Source organism: Tachyglossus aculeatus (assembly GCF_015852505.1).
Source record: "Tachyglossus aculeatus isolate mTacAcu1 chromosome 12 unlocalized genomic scaffold, mTacAcu1.pri SUPER_6_unloc_1, whole genome shotgun sequence".
Classification (NCBI taxonomy): domain Eukaryota; kingdom Metazoa; phylum Chordata; class Mammalia; order Monotremata; family Tachyglossidae; genus Tachyglossus; species Tachyglossus aculeatus.
In genome coordinates, this window is record NW_024044828.1 from 18,030,130 (window position 1) to 18,046,806 (window position 16,677).

Here is a 16,677-nt window from a genome sequence, read left to right on the forward strand (position 1 = left end):
TCCGGGTGCAATCCCAGGGGAGGCTCCCACCTCCCATCCTCCTGGCTCCCCGGGCCTCGGGATCCTTGGGGGCAGGCACTCACCCGGAGTCTTAGTCTCGTTGGGGATGATACAGCGCACAAAGTGGGGATGGGTGGAACGCAAGTTGGTCATCAGCTTGTTCAGGTTTTCCTGAAGTCGGAGAGAGCATGGAACGGAAGGTAAGAGGTGGGCTGGGGAGGGGAGAGGAGGGAGCAGGGGAGGGGAGAGGCGGGAGCAGGGGAGGGGAGAAGAAGAATGAAGGAGGCAGCAGGACAGGAGATTGGGCCAGAGTCAGAGACCAGGCTGAGGAAGGAGGTTGGGTTGCACCCACCCTGTGCAGAGCCGACACCGTCTGGAAGGAAGAGCCTTTCTTGGCTTTGCCTTTGCCCTTCTCAACAGCTGTGGGAATAAAGAATAGCAGACGGATCAGGGAGCAGGCAGGCATGGGGGGCCAGGGGCCGCTCGGGTTCTGAGGAAAGGCAGGCTTCATCCCCGATCAGCCAGGATGGGCCTCACTTTCGCCATCTCTCACACTCTCCTGTTTCCTCCCCTCCAGGCTCCCGGGGGGCCAGAGCACCCCACCCTGCCCCCAGCAAGGGACCGAACACCAGATGGGCCCAGGCTCATCACTCCCCCAGGGACCTCTATCCCACACCCGGCCCTCCTTACGTGTGTCGGCCCCCGCATAGTTGGCAAACAGGACGCTGAGCAGCTTGAGGGAGGACTTCTGATAGAGGCCCACCACAGTCTCGTTGAGGGGGTCCTTGTTCTTCTGCAGCCAGCCCAGGATATTGTAATCCACCGTGCCCGCGTAGTGTATCAGGGAGAAGTGGGCCTCTGGCCTCCCCTTGATGTTGCGTGGCTTCCCGAAGTTGTTGGACTTGCCCAGGTGGTTGTCGTACAGTTTGGCCTTGAAGGTCATGTCCGTGGCCTTGGGGAACATGCACTCCTCCTCCAGGATGGACATGATGCCCATGGGCTGCGGGACGGGAGAAGGAGAAACCCCCTGGTGACCCTCCGGGAGCTGGGGCTGACTCAGGAGGAGGATGAGCATGGGGCAGGGCAGTGCCACACCACCCCTCCTGCCTGGCACTGTCCGAGGCAGCCCGGCCACTAGAGTCTCCGCTCATCATCATCATCATCATCAATCGTATTTATTGAGCGCTTACTATGTGCAGAGCACTGTACTAAGCGCTTGGGAAGTACAAATTGGCAACACATAGAGACAGTCCCTACCCAACAGTGGGCTCACAGTCTAAAAGGGGGAGACAGAGAACAAAACCAAACATACTAACAAAATAAAATAAATAGGATAGATATGTACAAGTAAAATAAATAAATAAATAAATAGAGTAATAAATATGTACAACCATATATACATATATACAGGTGCTGTGGGGAAGGGAAGGAGGTAAGATGGGGGGGATGGAGAGGGGTACGAGGGGGAGAGGAAGGAAGGGGCTCAGTCTGGGAAGGCCTCCTGGAGGAGGTGAGCTCTCAGTGGACCTGGGAAAGTGTAGAATGGATATGGCAGCCCCCTGACTGGAGCTTGGAGCGAGGTGGGTGGATAAGTTCATCTTCGGGTCTGGCTCTGGGGACTCCATCCCCCTGAGGCCAGGTGATTGGGCTGTGGGGTAGGATGGGCCATGGCCTTCCAAGGGGTCCTGTGTCCGGGGAGACCAGCGGGACCTTTCCACTGACTCCTCCCCCTTCAGATGTTCCGGGAATCAGCCAGACGGGACTGGTTCCGACCTCACTGCTGACAGGCTGAGAGGCCTGTCCCCACCACCCCCAAACACTTTAGAGCCGGGAGAGGGGGACCCTAAAGAGGCTCCAACAGATGCCTTGCATGCTCTTGAACTTTGTGAGGAGTGGCCCAGGGCAAACTGCACCCAGAATGCCCCAAACTGGCCCTTCCAAGGCCCATTCTGCTCCGTGGGTCAGTCCCACCCTGGAGCCAACCCTCTTTCTGGGCTACTCCATGCCGGGGGCCCTGGTCCCATTGGACAAACGTGACCCAATAATAACAATAATAATAACGATAATAACAGTAATGGTATTTGTTAAGCACTTACTACGTGCCAGACACTGCACTAAGCACTAGGGTGGATACAAGTAAATCGGGTTGGACACAGTCCCTGTCCCACATGAGGCTTACAGTCTTAATCCCCATTTTACAGATGAGGTAAATGAGGCACAGAGGAAGTGAAGGGACTTGCCCAAGGTCACAGAGCAGGCGAGTGATGGAGCCAGTATTAGAACCCAGGTCGTTCTGGCTCCTAGACCCGGGCTCTATCCACTAGGCTATGCTGCTCAGATGGGGATGGGCAAAGCAAAGGAAAGCAGCCAGGCCCAGGGAAGGGACGGGAAAGTGAGCCCTCAGGTTTGAAATTCGGGATCAAGAAGGGCCGTCACCCAGAAGACGATGACCATCCAGTCTCGATCTCTTGATGAAATTGCAGTAGGGGGGATTGCAGTTAGCTCCAAAGGAGGGCTGTCTGACAGAAGGGGTTATTGGAGGAGGGACACCCCCCCCCCCCCCCAGGATTTAGGGGGCCAGACTAATTCACTCTCCAGGGGCTCTTTCTGGACCAGGAGTCCAGGGGAGCTGTGTCCTGGAGTGGTGGGAGAGGGCTGGGGGGAAGGGGCGGGGGCCGGGCACCTTCTCGATGAGGTCGATGCAGGCCTGCAGGTCCATGCCGAAGTCAATGAACTCCCACTCGATGCCCTCCTTCTTGTACTCCTCCTGCTCCAGCACGAACATGTGGTGGTTGAAGAACTGCTGCAGCTTCTCGTTGGTGAAGTTAATGCACAGCTGCTCGAAGCTGTTGAACTGGAGGGGAGGGGGCCGTCAAGGCCGGGGGCGAGACCACCGGGAGGGGCCCGCCCCCGGCCCCGCGCTCAGAGGGCCCGGCGTGAGTCCCGGGACTCCCAGCGGCAGGGTCCGGCCCTGGGGACGGACCGCGGTGGCCGACGCCCCCCGACCTCTGCCCACCGGGCCGTCCCGACTCACATCGAAGATCTCGAAGCCGGCGATGTCCAGGACGCCGATGAAGTACTGACGCGGCTGCTTGGTCTCCAGGGTGGCATTGATGCGCATCACCATCCAGCTGAACATCTTCTCGTACACGGCCTTGGCCAGGGCCCCAGTGGCGTAGGCCACCTGGCGACGTACAGCGGGGCCCAGGTGAGTCGGGTCCAGGAGGGGGCCGGGTCCCAGGGTCCGCCGCCTGCTCAGTCCGGGTGTCCCCCCGCCTCCCACCGACACCCTCTGGAAGGACCTACCTGCTGGACATTCTGCCCCTTGGTGACATACTCGTTGCCGACCTTCACCCGCGGGTGGCACAGCCCCTTCAGCAGGTCGGCCGAGTTCAGTCCCATGAGGTAGGCTGATTTGTCAGCCTCTGGACGAGAGGAGGGGAGGTGTAAGCTCATTGTGGGCAGGGAATGTGTCTGTCATATCGTTCTATTGGACTCTTCCAAGCGCTTAGTACGGTGCTTTGCACACAGTAAGGGCTCAAGAAATGCAGGTGGGGGTGGAGGCGGGTCAGCTGCCTAGGACCCCAACATAGAGGTATCACCCCAGCCCCATGTTCTGCCCTCACTAAACCAATTGGGAAGCAGTGTGGCCTACTGGGTAGAGCCCGGGCCTGGGAGCCAGAAGGATCTGGATTCTAATCCCGGCTCCACCACTTGTCTGCTGTGTGACCTTGGGTAACTCACTTCACTGCTCTGTGCCCCAGACGGGCGTCTAGTGACCCGGGTTCTGCTCCATGCTCTTCCACTGGCCTAATGGGAGACCTTGGACAAGTCATTTAACCTCTCTGGGCCTCAGTTACCTCATCTGTAAAATGGGGACTTTGTCCAACTTGATCACCTTGCATCTACCTCAGAGCTCAGTACAGTGTCTGGCCCATAGTAAGCGTTTAACAAATACCATTAAAAAAAAAAAGATCAGGCCCAGTGATGTCCCACTCAGGGCTCAAACTTTCCATAGGGAGAGTGGGTGTATTATCCCCATTTTACGGAGGGGGACACCGAGGCCCAGAGAGGTTAAATGACGTGTCCAAAGTCTCCCATCTGGCCAGGGTAAGAGCACGGATCAGAACCCGGGTCACCAGACGCCCGTCCTGCGCTCTTTTCACTTGGCTGTGCTTCCTCCCTTGGTGAACGGGGTCAGTCCTGGGCTCCCCCCTCTCCCTTCACTCCCTCTGCCGACCTTCGGTGCCGTCGGGCTCGGCCTGCTCCTCCCGCTGTTTCAGCTTGAACTTCATGTTCCCGAAGTGCATGATGGCGCCCGTCAGCTTGTAGATGGAGTTCTTCTCTTCGGAGGAGAAGCCCAGCACGTCGAAGGCGTTCTACGGAAGTTCAGTCAGTCAGTCAGTCGTATTTATTGAGCGCTTACTGTGAGCAGAGCACTGTACTAGGCGCTTGGGAGAGTACGCTGCAACATTATAACAGACACTTCCCCGGCCCACAATGAGTTTACAGTCCGGAGGAAGGACAGATGGTAGACAGGCGGACGGATGGCATTTCAGGACTGGCTCCCTGGGACGTGGAGAGCGTCTCATGGGCAGCCCCCTTCCTCCCCCCCGTGTTTGTCACCCCCCAGGTGGGCTCCTGCACACTCACATCAGTGGCCATGAGCTCTTCGGCGTCATCGATGGAGGCCACGGTTGTCTCTCCTTGGGAGATGAACGCGTAGTCGTAGGGGTTGTTGGTGATCAGCAGCATGTCTGGAGGGGGGTGGTGGGTCATACATTCGTTCATTCAATCGTTTTTATTGAGCGCTTACTGTGTTCAGAGCACTAGACTAAGCGCTTGGGAAATACAAGTCGGCAACATCAGCAAGCCAGGCAGACCCCCCTCGCACCCCACTGCCGACTCAGCCCAGTCAAGGGGCACCAGCAGGCCAGCGCGGCTGGAGGGAACCCCACCCGGGGACGACATCGCACAGCTGGGGACAACATCACACAGCTCGGCAGAACGGCACGCCACTTGGAGACCCCATTGCCTAACAACCGAGAGCATCACACAATTGGGGACCACATCATGCAACTGTAGAGGGCAGTGCACAATTGGAGAGGACGTCGTACGACTGGAGAAGACATCACACAACCGAGGCCACCTCACTAGACAGCATTGCACAACTGTCCTCTCTAGGGAAGGTCACATCTAACACCTGGCTCATGGGAAAACTCAGTGGGACCTTGCTGGACACAGGGAGCAGAGAGAAGACCCCCCCCCCCCGTCTCCACCCGGAGGAGTCGCCCGGCTCCCCACCACTGACGGGTGGGCCCGGGGCGTGACTCACCCAGCAGCTCTGGCTTCTTGTTGGACAGGATTTGGTAGAAAATGTGATAGTCTCTCTCCGACTTCAGCTGGAAGATGACCCGCGACTTCTCCAGGAGGTCTGACGGGGGGCAAGGAGAGGGAGAAGGGTGAGGGATGGGGAGAGGAGAAGAGGGAGAGAGATTTGGAAACCGAGGGGAGTAATGGCAGAGATGGAGGGGGTCCGAGGGAATGGAGAAGAAAGGTGAGACAAAGAGACGGAGACGCCAAGAGGAAAAATGGACCTGGAGGGGCAGAGATCCCGAAAGAGGGAGACAGAGGCAAGGGAGAGATCCAGACAGAGACGGAGAGAGACCGCTGTGGGGAGGGACTAAGGGCAGAAGGGGGAAGGCAGGAGGAAGTTCAGGCTGCGCCCGGCCAACGGGGTCACTCACATGTCTCTATGTCAGCAGATGCCAGCTTCCCCGTCGCTCCGAAGTGGATGCGGATGAATTTCCCCTGGGAGAGAGGGGAGAGGGTGTGAATGAAGCTGGAGAGAGGAGGGGGGCCCACCTTCTTCCCGAGGCTCCGGCTCACCACCCTTCCTGGGGTCTAGGGACTCACAAAGCGGGAGGAGTTGTCGTTCCTCACAGTCTTGGCGTTGCCGAAGGCCTCCAGGGCGGGATTAGCCTGGATGATCTGGTCCTCCAGTGTACCCTGCCCGCCGCCGGGAGACAACAGCCAGGGTGAGAGCGAGAGAGACAGCCATGGTCCTGGGAGACCATGGACAGGCAGGAAGACGGACAGATGGGCAGACGGACAGATGGGGAGGTAGGAGGACAAGCAGACAGACAGGCAACTAAGTTAGGCAGCAAGGCAGACAGGGAAATGGCAGACAGACAGGTGGACACATGGAGAGACAGATAGGCCAACAGACAGGCAGACAGGGAGAATAGCTGGCAGACAGGTAGACAAGGAGATAGAAAGGCTGGCAGACAGACAGAGAGACAGACAGGTTGGCAGGCAGGAGACAGGTAGACGAGGAGACAGGCTGGCAGACAATACTAATAATAATAATGGCATTTATTAAGTGCTTACTATGTGCAAAGCACTGTTTTAAGCACTGGGGAGGTTACAAGGTGATCAGGTTGTCCCACGTGGGGCTCACAGTCTTCATCTCCATTTTACAGATGAGGGAACTGAGGCCCAGAGAAGTTAAGTGACTTGTCCAAAGTCACACAGCTGACAATTGGCGGGGCCAGGATTTGAACCCATCACCTCTGATTCCACTGAGTCATGCTGCTTCTCTAGCAGATGAGGAGATAGATTGGCAGACTGGCAGATAAGGAGAAGGGTAGGCTGGCAGACGAGGAGACAGGGTGGCAGACGAGGAAACAGGCTAGCAGACAGACAGGAGACAGACAGGTTGGTGGGCAGGAAGACAGGTGGACAGGGAGACAGACAGGCTGGCAGACAAGGAGGGAGATTGGCAGACAGGCAGACACGGAGACTGACAGACTGGCAGGGAGAAAGACAGGGAGACAGGCAGGCAGACAGAAGGACAGGCAGGGAGGCAGAGAGGCCCAGACCTTTCCCGGTTGCTGTTCCTTCTTGCTTCGGTCCCCGATAGCAGCAATGACAGCAAAGTACTGGATGACCCTCTTGGTGTTGACAGTCTTCCCTGCCCCGGATTCTCCGCTGTGGGGACAACCCGGCAGGACGGTCAGCCGAGGTAAATAATAGCAACACAGGGGCACACCGGGTGCGGAGCGGGGGGCGAGGGGCCGAGAGAAATCCGGAAGAAGACGGGTCACACCGACTCCGCTCCTCCACAGTCCGTCCGTCGATTAATCGACAGTCTTTATTGAGCCCCTGCTGGGTGCACAGCACTGGACTGAGCACCCTGGGGAGTCGGATGGTTAGAAGTCATGACCTCTGCCCACGAGGGGCTTCCACTCCAGTGGTCAGATATGGGGTTCCGGGAGGCTGCTGGGGGTGGTAGAGGGAGTTTCGAGAAGGGATGGAGGAGGAGAGGAAAAATGACTTACGTGATAAGGATGGACTGGTTTTCTCTGTCTGCAGGGAAAGATTCGGAGCAGAGAGTCAGGAGGTGAGTAAGTAGTCACCCCCAGCTAGGCCGACCTCCCCCTCCCCACCTCTTCGATCAGTCAGAAGCAGTGTGGTCGGGAGTCAGAAAGACCTGGGTTCCAACCCCGGCTTCGCCACTCGACCGCTGTGTGACCTCAGGCAAGTCACATCACTTCTCTGTGCCTCATCTGTGAAACGGGGATTGGCTTTGAGCCCAATGTGGGACAGGGACTGTGTTCAACCTGATTACCTTGTATCTACCCCGGCGCTTAGTACAGTGCCTGGCACCTAGTAAGCGCTTAACAAACACCATTTTAAAAAATCCTATTTATCGAGCACCTACTGTGTGCACAACAAGAGAAGCAGTGTGGCTCAGTGGAAAGAGCCTGGGCTTTGGAGTCAGAGGTCATGGGTTCAAATCCCAGCTCTGCCAATTCATTCATTCATTCACTCAATTGTATTTATTGAGTGCTTACTGTGTGCAGAGCACTGTACTAAGCGTTTGCGAAATACAAGTTGGCAACATATAGAGACAGTCCCTACCCAACAAAGGGCTCACAGTCTAAAAGGGGGAGACAGACAACAAGACAAAACATGTGGACAGGTGTCGTCATCATAATAAATAGAAGTAAACCCAGATGCACATCATTAACACAATAAATAGAATATTAAATATGTACAAGTAAAATTGCCAGCTGTGTGACTTTGGGCAAGTTACTTCACTTCTCTGTGCCTCAGTTCCCTCATCTGTAAAATGGGGAGGACTGTGAGCCCCCCGTGGGACAACCTGATCACCTTGTAACCTCCCCAGTGCTTAGAACAGTGCTTTGCACATAGTAAGCACTTAATAAATGCTGTTATAAAAACACCATACTAAGCGCTCGGAAGAACCTTCCAGACACCCGTCCACATGTTTCGTTTTGTCGTCCGTCTCCCCCTTCTAGACTGTGAGCCTGTTGTTGGGTAGGGACCGTCTCTATCTGTTGCCGACTTGGACTTCCCAAGCGCTTAGTCCAGTGCTCTGCACCCAGTAAGCGCTCAATAAATACGATTGAATGAATGAATGAAATTCCTATTTCCTCCAAGAGGAACAGGGAATGTCCCCTGAGGAGGTGGGGACGAGGGGGGGAGGGAGAGAGGGGAGGTTGTCTCACCTGTCAGCATGTACTGATAAGCGTTGTCAGAGATGGAGAAAATGTGGGGCGGGGCCTCGCTTCTCTTCTTGCCCCTGTAGGCAGCCACCACCTCGGCGTTGTATACGGGCAGCCACTTGTAGGGGTTGACCGTGACGCAGAACAGGCCTGAATAGGTCTGGAGTTGGGGGACAGGGAGAGAGGCGGGCAGGTGGAGACACGCCAAGAGAAGGTAATAATAACAATAATGATGACATTTATTAAGCGCTTACTATGTGCAAAGCACTGTTCTAAGCGCGGGGGAGGTTACAAAGTGGTCAGGTTGTCCCGGGGGTGGAGGAGCTCACAGTCTTCATCCCCATTTTCCAGATGAGGGAACTGAGGCCCAGAGAAGTTAAGTGCCTTGCCCCAAGTCACACAGCTGACAGTTGGCGCGGCTCAGTGGAAAGAGCCCGGGCTTTGGAGCCAGAGGTCACGGGTTCAAACCCAGGCTCCGCCAATTGTCAGCTGGGTGACTTTGGGCAAGTCACTTCACTTCCCTGGGCCTCAGTTCCCCACCTGTCAAATGGGGATGAAGATTGTGAGCCTCCCCCCCCCCCCGCCCCCCGCCGTGGGACAACCTGATCACCTTGTAACCTCCCCAGTGCTTAGAACAGTGCATTGCACATAGTAAGTGTTTAATAAATGCCATCATTATTATCTGTAGTAAAAGGATGTTAAAGTCAGGGTACAGAGAATGCTAAAATCTGGAGTAAAGGGGAGGGGCATTAACATCCAGACGCAGAGGGGCCTAAAATCTGGAGAAAAAGGGCCTTAACATCAGGGCACAGAGGGCACTAATTTCTGGGGGAAAAGAGACACCAACATCAGGGCACAGAGAGGGCTAACATTTGGAAGAGGAGAGCGCTAAACCCTGACCCGTCTGGATGAAGAGGGCAGTAACATTGAGGCGTAGAGGATGCTAACCCCAAGACACAGAGGATTCATTCATTCGATCGTATTTATTGAGCACTCACTGTGTGCAGAGCACTGGACTAAGCTCTTGGGGGAATATAATACAGTAACATGTTAATATCTGGACACAGAGGGGGCTTGCACAGAGGGGAGCTAACATCTGTAAAAAAGGCTGTGAAATCCAGAATGACGCAGATGGGGGAAGGGGGAGCCCCACATCCAGAGGATGGAGGCCACAAGTTCTAACATCACTGCTGTCCTTCCAGCAGTGGGGACCCCCCCCCCTCCGCCGGCAGGGCCGGAGGGCCCTGGGATCTGAGGAGGCTGGAGGGGCCGAGGATAGGGTCTTCCCGCTCCACTCACGTAGATCATCCAGGAGGAGTAACGCTCCTTGAGGTTGTAGAGCACGGCGGGTTCGTGCAAGAAGGTCAGCATGGCCATGTCCTCGATCTTGTCGAACTTGGGCGGGTTCTGCTGCATGATCTGGTCTTCCTTCACCGTCACGGTCTGCAACGACCCCGAGCCTCCCACATCAGGGCGATACTCAGCTCCGAGCCCCCTCCCCGTCCCCCCAAGTCCCACCAGGAGCAGCCAACAGTGGGCCAGAATGCCCCCCTTCCCAACTCTGCAGTGCTCCAGCCCGGTCGCTCCTTCCCCGGCCCCTCAGTGCTCCGGCTGAAATACCATCTCTTCCCTACACTGCAGCCAGCTCCGCCCCGATGAGGGGTCTCTGAGAAGCAGAGAATTGAAGGAGCCGAACTCTGGGGCGAGGAGGGAAGTTGGTGGATGGGATATTTCGGGAATGGAAAGAGAGAGAGCCGGGTCCCCTCTCCACAACCCAGGGGAAAAGGGAGATTGTAGAGGGTGGACAGTGGGGATATTAAAGTTCCTGGAGCTGAAAGGATTTGGGGTAGAGTCGCGGGCCCCGGGCTGCCTCTGTCCCAGACCTATTCCCCACCTTGCCCTTTTCGGTCTCGGCGGTGACTTTGCCCCCTTCCCTGGATATGATCTTGGCCTTGACGAACTCCTCCTTGTCATCGGGCACGAAGACATCCTTCTTGAGGTCGAAGGCCCGGGTCTGGGCCTCCAGACGCTCCTTGTCCGACTTGCGCAAGAAGGGGGCGGCCGCCCCAAACACGGCCATCTCAGAGTCACCCATGGTTGGGCCTGGAGGGGAGGGGAGAGGAATGGGCCAGAGCCGGGACCCCAGCTCAATCCCTCTGCCCCTGGGCCCACCTGCCTCCCACCCGACCGGTGCTTCCGGGAACCTGTCTGCATCTGCTTGAGATCATAGCAATCATCTTTTGGTATTTGTTAAGGGCTAACCGTGGGATAAGCACTGCGCTCAGCGACGGGGTAGATCAAGCCATCACTCAATCAATTTATTGAGGGCTTATTGTGTCCAGAGCACTGTACTAAGCTCTTGGGAGAGCACAGTATATCAGAGTTGGTAGACTAGACTGTAAGTTTGAAATGGGCAGGGAACGTGTCTGCTAATTCTGTTGTATCGTATTTTCCCAAGGGCTTAATATAGTGCTCTCCATTCATTCATTCATTCATTCATTCATTCATATTTATTAAGCGCTTACTGTGTGCAGAGCACTGTACTAAGCTCTTGGGAGAGCACAATATATCAGAGTTGGTAGACTAGACTGTAAGTTTGTAATGGGCAGGGAACGTGTCTGCTAATTCTGTTGTAGTGTATTTTCCCAAGGGCTTAATACAGTGCTCTCCATTCATTCATTCATTCAATCATATTTATTGAGCGCTTACTGTGTGCAGAGCACTGTACTAAGCTCTTGGGAGAGCACACTATATATCAGAGTTGGTAGACTAGGCTAAGTTTGTAATGGGCAGGGAACGGTCTGCTAATTCTGTTGTATTTTCCCAAGGGGAAAATACAGTGCTCTCCATTCATTCATTCATTCATTCAATCGTAATTATTGAGCACTTACTGTGTGCAGAGCACTGTACTAACCACTTGGAAAGTACAATTTGGCAACAAATAGAGACAATCCCTACCCAACAACTGGCTCACTCTACACCTTGTAAGCTCTCATAAATACCACTGATTTATACTAAGCAGCCTTGAGAAACAGCGTGGCTCAGTGGAAAGAGCCCGGGCTTTGGAGTCAGAGGTCATGGGTTCAAATCCCAGCTCTGCCAATTGTCAGCTGTGTGACTTTGGGCAAGTCACTTAACTTCTCTGTGCTTCAGTTCCCTGATCTGTAAAATGGGGATTAAGACTGTGAGCCGCCCCGTGGGACAACCTGATCACCTCATAATCTCCCCAGTGCTTAGAACAGTGCTTTGCACATAGTAAGCGCTTAATAAATGCCATCATCATCATTGTTATTATTATTACTAAGGGCACAACTGCTCCAAGAGGCCTTCCCTGACTAAGCCCTCATTTCCTTTTATCCCAATCCCTTCTGCATTGCCCTAACTTGCTCCCTTTAAGAACAGTGGTAATAATAATGGTATTTGTTAAGTGCTTACTATGTGCCAAGTACTGATTATTTATATTAATGTCTGTCTCCCTTTCTAGACTGTAAACTGGTTGTGAGCAGGGAATGTGTCTGTTATATTGCTGTGTTGTACTTTCCCAAGCACTTAGTACAGTGCCCCGCACACAGTAAAAACTCAATAAATATGATTGTTTGATTGATTGATTGAGTACAGTACAACAGAGTTGGTCAATATGTTCCCTGCCCACAACAAATTTGCATTCATTCATTCAATCATATTTGTTTATTCATTCCTTCATTCAATCATATTTATTGAGCGCTTACTGTGTGCAGAGCACTGGACTAAGAGCTTGGGAAGTACAAGTTGACAACACATAGACCTTGTCCCATGTGGGGCTCACTGTCTTCATCCCAGTTTTACAGATGAGGAAACTGAGGCCCAGAGAAGTGAAGTGACTTGCCCAAGTCACAGAGCAGACAAGGGGCGGAGCTGGAATTGGAACCCAGCTCCTCTTGGCTCCCAGGTCTGTGCTCTTTCCACCAGGCCACGCTGCTTCCCTTGCTCCCAACAGATTCTGCCCCTCCACCTGTGTCCGCCCCATCCCCCTGTCCCAGCCTCTCCTTACCTTGGGGTGAATGGGCTACAAGGAGGAGGGAGGCTGGATCACAAGGCCTGGTAGGGATGGGGCCGCAGGGAGCAGGACGGCAGGTAGGAGGGACGACCGATGAGGGAAGCGGGAAGGAGCCGTCAGGTTGAGGCCGGTTGAGGGGCTCTGTCTCTTCCACGGCCCCTCCATCTCACTTCCCCCGACCTCCTTCCCACTTCCAGTTCGGCCTTCCGGCCTCTCCCCGTCTGGTCCCTGGGGCTCAAAGCTGTTGTGGCCCTGGGCGCCGGCCCCAGACCCACCCAAACACCCAGACTCCTGTTGCTCCCACGTGCTGAACCCTGAACATGTGGCACACCCACAGACCATACAAAGCACCACACCACGTACCCTACGTTCACACACCATATACACTGTACAGAATACACACTACACACACACACACAGACACGCCAGTCTCAAATGGCCATCATTCCTCCACAGTCCCCCACTAACAAGCAGGACAGATGCACCTCTCTGCCCCCGATGACCGACTTCCAGCCCTCCCGTCCTGCCCGGCCCACGGGATCTCATGAGGAAACCGGGAAGGAACACTGGTCCAGCAGCGTCTCCCGGGCCCACCGCCGGAAACCTGTGCCCCCATCCTTCACCAGGACCTGCATTTGGCTGCTGGCCCTCCCTTGGCACACCTCACGTGTACACACACACCACACACACACACAGACCCCGGGGGCTGGTACACCCGTAGTCTCAAAGACCTGCCAAGACCCCTGTAGACTGGCCCATCAACACCCTCACCCAGCCCAGTGTCCGCGCGCCCGCAAGCTTTCCCCCGTTCCCACCGGTTCACGTGTACGTGTGCCCGCTCCCATATTACCACATTCCCATCCGCCTGGGTGGCCAGACCGTCCCCATCTTGGGCGGCGTTGTTCCCTACCCCCGCCCATCCCTGGAGACCCCTTCCCACCCTCCAGTCTGCAGCCAAGGTCCCTCTCCACTCCTACCTGAGAGAGAGAGAGACGGGGAGACAGAGAGATGGGGAGAGACAGAGAGAGGATGTGGAGAGAGGGTGAGACCCCGGGGGACTTATATATGGGACTGAATTTCCTCCCTCCCCACCCTCTCATAAACCAGTCCCGGCCAGATTTAGAAAGGACTGTTGTCACACCGAAACATTTCCCCCCCAAGGCCCCCCTTTCCCAAGCAGTGCCCCCACCCCCTGGGAAGAAACAATTGGAAGTGGTCGTCATTGTTATGGCATGGGGGAGCGAAGGATCTGAGTTCCAGGGGGCGGGGGCAGCTTCCAGAGAAGCAAAAATATCTCCCAGCTCAGGCCTACATTCCACAGCTGGCTGGGGAGCCGGAGAGGGGGACCGGGGGGGTGGTGGGCTTTGACTCCTGGCCGGGGTCTGGTTCTGTTTCCCCTTTATCCCACTCCCCCAGGCTGACCCCTCCACTTCCTAACCCTGACCCTACCCCAACTGCTGTCTTTTCCATCCCCTGGGTCCCCGAGTTATGTTTGGTTTTGTTCTCTGTCTCCCCCTTTTAGACTGTGAGCCCACTGTCGGGTAGGGACTGTCTCTATATGTTGCCAATTTGTACTTCCCAAGCGCTTAGTACAGTGCTCTGCACATAGTAAGCGCTCAATAAATACGATTGATGATGATGATGTTGACCTCACTGAAAAATAATAACAATAATAATAATATTTGTTAAGTGTCTTCTGTGTACCAACACTGAACTAAGCGGTGGGGTTGATACACGTTAATCAGATCGGACACAGAGTCTAAGCGCGTGGCTTAGCGGATAGAGCCCGGGCCTGAGAGTCAAAAGGACTTGAGTTCTAATCCTGCCTCCACCACATGTCTGCTGTGTGAACTTGGGCTAATCAGTTCACTTCTCTGAGCCTCATTCATTCATTCAATCACATTTATTATAAATATGTACATATGTTTGTACATATTTATTATTCTATTTATTTATTTTACTAGTACATGTCTATTCTATTTATTTTATTTTGTAAATATGTTTGGTTTTATTCTCTGTCTCCCCCTTCTAGACTGTGAGCCCACAGTTGGGTAGGGACCGTCTCTATATGTTGCCAACTTGTACTTCCCAAGCGCTTAGTACGGTGCTCTGCACACAGTAAGAGCTCAATAAATATGATTGATTGATTGATTGAGCACTTACTGAATGCAGAGCACTGTAGTAAGCACTTGGAAAGTAAAATTTGGCAACCAATAGAGAGAATCTCTACCCAGTGGGCTCACAGTCTAGAAGGGGGGAGACAGACAACAAAACGAAACAAGACAAGTGGGCAGGCATCATTGCCATTATTATTGTTATTATTATTATTATTATTATCGCCTAATCTGTAAAATGGGGATTGAGTGTGAGCCCCATGTGGGACGTGCACTGTATCTATCCCAGCACTTAGAACAGTTCTTGATGATGATGATGATGATGGCATTTATTAAGCGCTTACTATGTGCAAAGCACTGTTCTAAGCGCTGGGGAGATACAAGGTGATCAGGTTGTCCCACAGGGGGCTCACAGTCAATCCCCATTTTACAGATGAGGTAACTGAGGCACAGAGAAGTTAAGTGACTTGCCCAAGGTTAGACAGCTGACAATTGGTGGAGCCAGAATTTGAACCCATGACCACTGACTCCAAAGCCTGGGCTCTTTCCACTGAGCCACGCTGCTTCTCTCTGCTGCTATGTTCTTGACACATAGAAAGTTCTTGACACATAGCAAGTGCTTAACAAGTACCGTAATAATAATAATAATAATAATAATAATAATAATAACAACATAGGAAGGAGAACAGATATTGAATCCCCATTTTACAGATGAGGAAACTGAGGTTCAGAGAAGTTAAGGGACTTGCCCAAGGTCACACAGCAGGTGGGTGGCAGAGTAGGGATTCAAATCCAAGTCCTTTTACTTCCAGGCCCGTGATCCTTCCACTAGATCATACTGTCTTTGTCCCGCTTCAGGCTTGGAAAGCTGAGGGTGGGTCAGGAAGTGGAGGAGCTGGAGGGGGAGGTGAGAAGATGGAGCCCAGGCCCGGGCGTCAGAAGGACCTGGGTTCTAATCCTGGCTCTGCCACTTGTCTGCTGTGTGACCTTGGGCAAGTCACTTCACTTCTCTGTGCCTCACTTCCCTCATCTGTAAAATGGGGATTAAGACTGCGAGCCCCATGTGGGACAGGGATTGGGCCCAACCAGATTGTCTTGTATTTACCCCAGTGCTTTGTACATATGTTGCCAACTTGTACTTCCCAAGAGCTTAGTACAGTGCTCTGCACACAGTAAGTGCTCAATAAATACGATTGAATGAATAGTAAGCGCATAACAAATACCATAAACAAACGAAAAGAGCTTAAAGCCTTGGTAATCAGGAGACTAGGGCAGAGCTTGGGCAGGTAGTCCGACAGTAAGGTCAACCTGGATTCCGGGAAAGAATAATAATTGCAGTTTTCAAGTGCCCTAGAGTGTAAGCTCGTTGTGGGCAGAAACTATATCATTTATTTTGTTCCCTCACAAGCACTTAGTACAGTGTTCTGCACACAGTAAGCGCTCAATAAATATAATTGACTGACTCCCAAGCGCTTAGCACAGTGCTCAGCACAAAATAAGCACTCAATAAATACAAACAAGAAGCAGCGTGGCTCAGCGAAAAGAGCCCGGGCTTTGGAGTCAGAGGTCATGGGTTCAAATCCCGGCTCCGCCGCCTGTCGGCTCTGTGACTTTGGGCAAGTCACTTCACTTCTCTGTGCCTCAGTTACCTCATCTGTAAAATGGGGATTAATACTGAGCCCCCTGTGGGACAACCTGATCACCTTGTACTCTCCCCAGTGCTTAGCACATAGTAAGTGCTTAATAAATGCCATTATTATTATTATTATTATTATTATTTTTAAATGACTGCTTTAAATAGAGGATAATCAGATTGGACAATAAGGTAAGGACCCCTCCCCGCGACCCGCAGCCACGTTTGAGCCCCCCAAAACTGGGGCTCGGCCAGCTGTTTGTCACTCACCCCTGGGTTAAAGTAAGGTTTTGTCCACGAGGTAGCCGGGTCTCGGAGTTGAAGGGAAGAAGCCGGCTGACCACGGGTGGACCGCTGGCCAGT

General features: G+C 53.7%; 1 protein-coding gene across 1 annotated transcript in view; it reads right to left on the reverse strand.

Annotated features, from left to right (window-relative positions):
• The window catches only part of LOC119920909 (myosin-7), a 31,692-nt gene extending 18,129 nt beyond the window's left edge, over positions 1 to 13,563 (reverse strand). Inside the window, exons 1-18 of the mRNA XM_038741144.1 lie at positions 13,545 to 13,563; positions 12,562 to 12,608; positions 10,426 to 10,634; positions 9,831 to 9,974; positions 8,535 to 8,691; positions 7,341 to 7,368; positions 6,882 to 6,990; positions 5,917 to 6,009; positions 5,748 to 5,811; positions 5,336 to 5,434; positions 4,654 to 4,757; positions 4,241 to 4,379; positions 3,307 to 3,425; positions 3,035 to 3,184; positions 2,684 to 2,854; positions 691 to 1,000; positions 353 to 420; positions 84 to 171 (exon numbers count right to left, since the gene is read on the reverse strand). Coding sequence (XP_038597072.1) covers positions 84 to 171; positions 353 to 420; positions 691 to 1,000; positions 2,684 to 2,854; positions 3,035 to 3,184; positions 3,307 to 3,425; positions 4,241 to 4,379; positions 4,654 to 4,757; positions 5,336 to 5,434; positions 5,748 to 5,811; positions 5,917 to 6,009; positions 6,882 to 6,990; positions 7,341 to 7,368; positions 8,535 to 8,691; positions 9,831 to 9,974; positions 10,426 to 10,626 — 2,044 coding nt within the window. The 5' untranslated portion in view covers positions 10,627 to 10,634; positions 12,562 to 12,608; positions 13,545 to 13,563. The remainder of the gene's footprint in view (positions 1 to 83; positions 172 to 352; positions 421 to 690; positions 1,001 to 2,683; positions 2,855 to 3,034; positions 3,185 to 3,306; positions 3,426 to 4,240; positions 4,380 to 4,653; positions 4,758 to 5,335; positions 5,435 to 5,747; positions 5,812 to 5,916; positions 6,010 to 6,881; positions 6,991 to 7,340; positions 7,369 to 8,534; positions 8,692 to 9,830; positions 9,975 to 10,425; positions 10,635 to 12,561; positions 12,609 to 13,544) is intronic.
• Between the last annotated feature and the right edge of the window lie 3,114 nt (positions 13,564 to 16,677).